Source organism: Oncorhynchus clarkii, unplaced genomic scaffold (genome assembly GCF_045791955.1).
Source record: "Oncorhynchus clarkii lewisi isolate Uvic-CL-2024 unplaced genomic scaffold, UVic_Ocla_1.0 unplaced_contig_14075_pilon_pilon, whole genome shotgun sequence".
NCBI classification, from domain to species: Eukaryota; Metazoa; Chordata; class Actinopteri; order Salmoniformes; family Salmonidae; genus Oncorhynchus; species Oncorhynchus clarkii.
Genome location: NW_027259965.1, coordinates 336 through 6,894, shown reverse-complemented (window position 1 = coordinate 6,894; position 6,559 = coordinate 336). Strand labels below are relative to the sequence as shown.

At 41.1% G+C, this 6,559-nt stretch overlaps 1 protein-coding gene across 1 annotated transcript; it reads left to right on the top strand.

Moving 5' to 3' along the window:
- Positions 1-2,609: 2,609 nt before the first annotated feature.
- On the top strand, positions 2,610-6,120 carry LOC139401012 (dnaJ homolog subfamily B member 14-like). The gene is made up of 3 exons (XM_071145537.1): positions 2,610-2,760; positions 5,348-5,531; positions 6,096-6,120. The coding sequence occupies exons 1-3, from the start codon at positions 2,628-2,630 to the stop codon at positions 6,103-6,105; spliced, it is 327 nt and encodes a 108-aa protein (XP_071001638.1). The 5' UTR covers positions 2,610-2,627; the 3' UTR covers positions 6,106-6,120.
- Positions 6,121-6,559: the final 439 nt, after the last annotated feature.

The window sequence follows — 6,559 nt, the reverse complement described above, 5'->3', positions numbered from 1 at the left end:
GTCCAATCAATGGCTACAGAGGGACTTATCTTTAAAAGGTAGAGTCCTAATAACCAAGGCTGAAGGTATCTCTAGACTAACATATGGTGCTCTATCTTTATATCTTGACCGTAAAATAAGCAAGGAGATAGACCAGATGCTTTTCAACTTTCTTTGGAGAAACCGTACCCATTACATTAGGAAAACTGTTGTAATGAACACATGAGAATGGTGGACTGAATTTTCTGGACTTTACTACTTTAAATAATACTTTTAAGATCAATTGGATAAAACAATTCCTAAGAAGACCCACTTCTATCTGGAATTGTATTCCTCATGTCTTCTCTACTTTTGGTGGCCTTAACTTCATGTTGTTTTGCAATTATAATATTGACAAAGTTCCAGTGAAACTTTCTGCTTTTCATCGGCAGGTTTTCTTGTCATGGTCCTTAATTTATAAACACAATTTTTCTCCACACAGATATTATATATGGACTAATCGGGATATATTGTATAAAAATACCTCTCTGTTTTTAGAATATTGGTTCCGAAATAATATCCTATTGGTGAGCCAACTGGTAAATGCAGAGGGTCTTTTACTCAGTTATAAAGAATTCTTATCACTTTACAAGGTCAATGTAACACCTAAAGATTTTGCAATTGTTTTAGATGCCATTCCCTCAGGTGTTGCTTTATTATTCAGGAACATGTCAAGACCTGACCCTCAGAGCCTACTTTCTATTGACCCTGATGACTCATCAGTAGGAAAGATTTGTTTCTCTTTTGGTCCATTCAACAACAGAGCGATACGATCCTTGTTTCAGCAGGATGTTGTATATATATACCTTATGGCATGCCTTATTGGAATGGATATATTGATAATATCTGTTGGAAAAAAGTTTGGATGTTGCCACACACATACCTACTTGTTAACAAAATTAAGGAAGTTTCCTTTAAAATTATTCATAAATATTATCCTGCCAACCACTATATGAAGAAGTTTAAGGAAAACATCAACTCAAATTGCTCCTTTTGTAATGACCACCCAGAAACAGTGTGGCAAGACATCAGTAGGTTTATAATTGAACACATTTATGAAGATTTTACACTATTGTGGAGAGATGTACTGTTTGGATTCTTTACATACAATAGAAATAAGCAGAATAATTTTTATGTAATTAATTGCATTATTCTTTTGGCCAAATTTCATATACACAAATGTAAATTTACAAACAGAAAACCACATTTTCGTTCCCTACAAAAATAAATTGAACTGTATTTTAAGACGGTTAAATGCTCTACTAACAAAAAAGCTGTTCAAATTGTAAGTATATGCATATCCCTTAAGGTCCTTGTGTAATTGTAATGTGATATTGTACCCCTTAGCTCGATTGTCTATTGTTTGTAATCTATGTATGCTTGTGTTCCCTCATGTGCTTTATGTATTGCTTTGTTATTATTAAAAAAAAAATATATATATATATATATATATATTTTAAAAAATTGGGGGGGAAGGCCCTTTCCTGTTTCAGCATGACAGTGCCACTGTGCTCAAAGCGAGGTCCATAATGAAATGGGTGTGGAAGAACTGGACTGGCCTGCACTGACCTCAATCCCACCGAACACCTATGGGATGAATTGGAACGTGGACTGCGAGCCAGGCCTAATTGCCCAAAATCAGTGCCCGACCTCACTAATGCTCTTGGCTGAATGGAAACAAGTCCCCGCAGCAATGCTCCAACATCTAATAGAAAGCCTTCTCAGAAGAGTAGAGGCTGTTATATCAGCAACGGGACCAACGCCATATTAATGTCCATGATTTTGGAATGAGAGGTTTGAGGAGCAGGTGTCCACATTGTCATGTAGTGTATATTTCAGTGGGTTGGAAGTCATGCTCTAATATTGAGAAATGCAGAACAACCCCACTATATGAGATCAGAATAATTGCAGCGTCTGAGGATCACTAACGAAAGTGCTGCTCCGAACGTTCAGATGTGTTTTCGGTGAGCCGAATCATTTGGCTCCGTCACGTAAAAGAGCCGGCTCATTTGGCCCCCAAACGGCTCTGTTAAAAATGCTTGAAGGGAAGTTACACTTTTTTTGTATTTTATTTTACTTCAGATTCATCTTCAGCACCACCCCAACATCAACATTTGGGAAAATGGCAGCAGGTGTCTATGTTTAATAGATAAAGAAAGGAAGGTAAGTGTTTCCAGTGACATCATTGATGTGCGTCGTGATTTTAACCAATTATTAGTGCCTACTAATTGTCTAATTGGTGAACGTCATGGGAAGATGTGTTTCCAATCCTTTTGACTGATAAACATATAAACACTCTGTTTTCACATATGTTAGTGCTGGAGATGATGAATATGAAGTTGAACATTTTAGAAATGTAAAACTAGAACCAGTGAAAAAATAACACATTTCCGATTTAAAGCCCAAAAGGTAGGCTCCCATTATGTCAAATCAGGAAATGCACCTCCAAATAAATGTTTACCTGGCTGGATTATTAGATGGCGCTGAATTGTTTTTGTTGCATGGACCAGATTTCACTGATTCGGTTCCCGACGTTCACCAAAAAGATCCGTTCGTTCGAGAACTACCCATCACTACTGTCAGCTGAGAGCCGGGGGGGAGGAAGAAAGATGGAAGGGAACAGAGACGAAGCAGAAAAATGTATAAATATAGCCACTAAAGCTCTTGAAGCAGGAGACAAAGACAAGGCGGTGAAATTCTTAAACAAAGCAGAGAAGCTCTATCCAACCTACAAAGCGAAAGGTAAATATCTACGTTGCCATATTTCAGTTCATTAGCCCGTTACACATTAAACACCGATTTAAAATAAGATTTGGCAACTTGCCTTGGAATATTGTCACTTGCAATGCACGGATAATACGTAAACGAATACATGATGAAATGGTTAAGTAACGTCATTAACGCTTTAACTGCTCAGGGCAAAGGAAGAAGTGACGTTTCTTTAAATTGCTAACTAACGTTAGCATGCTATCAGTGTGTACTATGTCGCTAACGTTAACTACTTGACGTTAGCCATTTCTTAGCCCATTTGGTTGATTTCATAAGGTTGACATCATCCACGGTTAAATGTCTCACTTGACAAGCTATGTTTCATTTTATAGTTATGTTTTAGCTCAGTGACGAATGTGGACTGGCTATGCTAACTAGCCAATTGGCAAAGCTATTGCTAACTATCATTTACAAACTTTAGCTAGCCTATATGAGCTAGCTAAATGTTGGATTGCCAACAAATTCAGTTTTGCATTATGTGGTCAGTGGAGCGAAGTTCCCAATCTGGGATGTTATCTCCCCACATGTATGGTCTTTCGCAATAACAAGGTCAACTGACTAAGCAAGTAATGCCTATGCACCAGTAAGTTAGCCAGCTAGGGGTTGTTTCCAGTGTCCTCATGACAGAAATGTAATTTTAAAATGGGTATCAATGTAGGCCTGATACTAGCTTAGTAAGGGACTTGGCTAACTAGCCGGACACAAGCCATGCCTGGCTGTGGTTGTATTGATACATGATGATGATCCAGCAGCTACCTCGGGCCATAAGCAATTTATCTGCTTATTGCTCTCAGCTGCCGTGATGTTTTGTAATTCATTGCTTTGTCTGTTGAAAAGTGCTTGTCTGTAATCAAACACTTATGTTTTGTGAGTGAATCGTGTTCTTGCAAGAGGCTGCTTGCATTATGGTCAATTGTGCAGCCTGCCACCTACCAATCATATTTAAAAGCTTCTGAAATTGTCAATACTAGTATGTCAGGCAGGAGACATATTTACCTTGTTATGAAGGTAAATGGCAATTTCCACAGCAGCCATATATAATAGAACACAGATTAGCTGAACGGTTGGCTATGTGACAGTTGACAGCAATTATTCCTCATGTTGGCTTAACTCTCACATCATGCAGTTAAACATGACCGTTTACATTCACAAGGAACATTTAGTTGTAGTGAATACTCAAGGTTTGGTTAAATATTGTTTGTTGTAGTGAATACTCGGTTTGGTTAAATAGTGTTTATAATGGTCACCAAGGAGATGGCTATAGCAGCCTATTCACCTCACTCAAATCAATGTTTATTTGGTAATGTTCATGGGATACAGCAGGTGCAAACAGTACAGTGAAATGCTTACTTGCGAGCTCTTCCTCACCAATGCCTTATTCAATATAAAAAATGGAAAGAAGTAGAAAAGTGGCTGTCTCAACTTCTGCTGAGAATCTTTTTTTGGAAATGGAGGTAATGTGGCTCTTGCAGGATGAGGCAAGGGGGTTTGTAGGGATTCCACTGTCAGAGCAGATGAGGTAACGTGGCTCGTGCAGGACGAGAAGGTGTTTTGTAGGGATTCCATTGAGCGCAGAGGAGGTAACGTGGCTCGTGCAGGATGAGGTTAGCGAGATGAACAGGCTTGTCCACCTCAATCCCTTAATTGAATGATTGACCCAGAGCTGAGGGAACAATGGTAGCGCATTAGCCAGGGCTAAGCTGGGGCCATGGTAAGGAATGATAGGGCAGTGGGCCAGGGAAAACCAAATCATCCTATTCACCTTTTAATTTTTATTTATTTCATTAACTCACAACAAGAAAGAATAGTGAATTCAAGGAGGATTCTGAGGATTCAGGAAGATTGCATCTTGATTGAAGAAAAACAGCCACCATCTTAAGTTCAGTGTCATGCAATAATACATTTACTACTACAACCATTAAGATGAGTATCTTTCCCGACATGCCAGTATTGTCACTCTGGCGTGTCTATCCAACATAGTGTTCAGTTACCTGTGTAAACTTTCACATGAATTGCAGAGCTGTATTGCACAGTCTGGGTGCTGCCAGAGAGAACAGCGATGCACTAGGCAGTATACTCAGGCTGTTGCTTAGGCTGCTGCTGCAGTGGTCATGGGTAGACTGACACAGAGAGCTGCTTTGTGTCACTGGAAAAGCTTAGCACATTCTCATTGAGCAACCAGAGCTGGATATATTCGCCTGCGGCTCTCATGGAAGCATGACCAGATCTCCACTACAGCTCGTCTATGGAAGCCAACTGGATGCTGGGAACAATGTAACCTTAGTTTATGTGTGAACCGCTGATGTTCCCTTGCATGGTGGTCTGACTTTCAAGAGCCTAGTGTTTCGCCCTGTAAGATTGAGTGCCAGTTTTCCAGAACCAGATTAAGACTAGTCCTTGACTAAAAAAACACTTTCGATTGAAAATGAGAACGCTTTTTAGTCGAGGACCCGTCTTAATCTGGTTCTGTGAAATTTGCCTTTGAAGTGCTTAGCTTTGTTTCTTTCCGAATGTGCCACGTCATGCTTTGTTCTGTCTTCATCTCTCTCTTCCCTCCTAGCCTTGTTGGACACCTTGACGAGGAACGGCAGCTCTGCGGGGAATGGCACGCACTGCAGACAGCGTACTACAGACAGCTCCTCGGAGAGCACCAAGGCCCGGGCTGGTGGGCAGGACCAGGAGGCCGGAGGGGGCGAGCCCAGCACCAAGGGCTTCACCAAGGACCAGGTGGAAGGAGTGCAGAGGTGAGCAGGAGGCTTTTGACTTATTTTCCACTTGATTGCTCACTCATGTAATCTGTTTGTAAAATCTCTGTTCCGCCCTCCCTGATGGCCGTATGTTACGATCCTCTGTCCCACTTCTCATATGTGCAGCAGGCGTGTGTGTGTAGTTGTTGCTTCACTCTGGTGCATTCTCATGTGGCGATTAGGGCGGGAGGGCCACTTTCAGCCTTGTTGGGGTTGTTGACGCTGAGTTTTTGTAATCAATGTGAATTTAATTTAGGAGACTGACACTTTTGGGTGTTCTTTTTTCATTTGGCTACCTGTTAAGATGAGGAAATGGTGGATTGTAAAATTCCCTTACTCACCTGAATTTCCTGTTGCATGTGTGTGTAAAATAGATCATAATACATTTTTTAATAACCTGATGGTGGTTCTTGCCACAACAGGAAATTGATAAGGATTTGTCACATGTCACGTGAGCATGCTCTCACACTAATCAGATGTATTTTAGATGAAACTGGAAGTATATCCTTCACACCCAAAATAATGAACCCATGTACTCAGTGTCATTCTGTCTCAATCGAGGGACCATTAGTCAGTGCTTTATGCTTGACATTCTGACAGTAACCGGTCCTTCGAACCGGATGATGACTGAACCAAAGACTGATGAAATGGAGGCGGAGAGGGAAGAATTGTCTCCACTGGAAGGAAGAAGAGGGGAGGAGAGAGCAGCTGAGGGAAAGGTCTTGGAACAAAGGAAATATCCAGGCGCTAAGCCTAAAGCAACAAAGGCTTCATCCTCAACCACCAGCAGCACCAGAAGAACCAGGCCAGCACCTGGTTATCTTAAGGATTATGTGGTCGAGTTTCCGACAAAGGGCAAGCCCACCAGAGCTCAAAGTGGTGATGGATCAACTGTACGTTTCAGCCCTCAACCATCCACTTTGAGCCAAGTACTGGAAACTGCTTTGGAGTGGTGACTCCCACAGCACAGGTCGACCAGCTTCCTGAGGCAGGCTCCGCTCACCCCTTAACTAATGGGAAATCGT

Excerpts from the sequence above, each read along its gene's own strand:
- LOC139401012 (XM_071145537.1), top strand. The coding sequence starts at position 2,628 with ATGGAAGGGAACAGAGACGAAGCAGAAAAATGTATAAATATAGCCACT. Across the intron at positions 2,761-5,347 it reads TCCAACCTACAAAGCGAAAG|CCTTGTTGGACACCTTGACG; the intron begins GTAAATATCTAC and ends CTTCCCTCCTAG.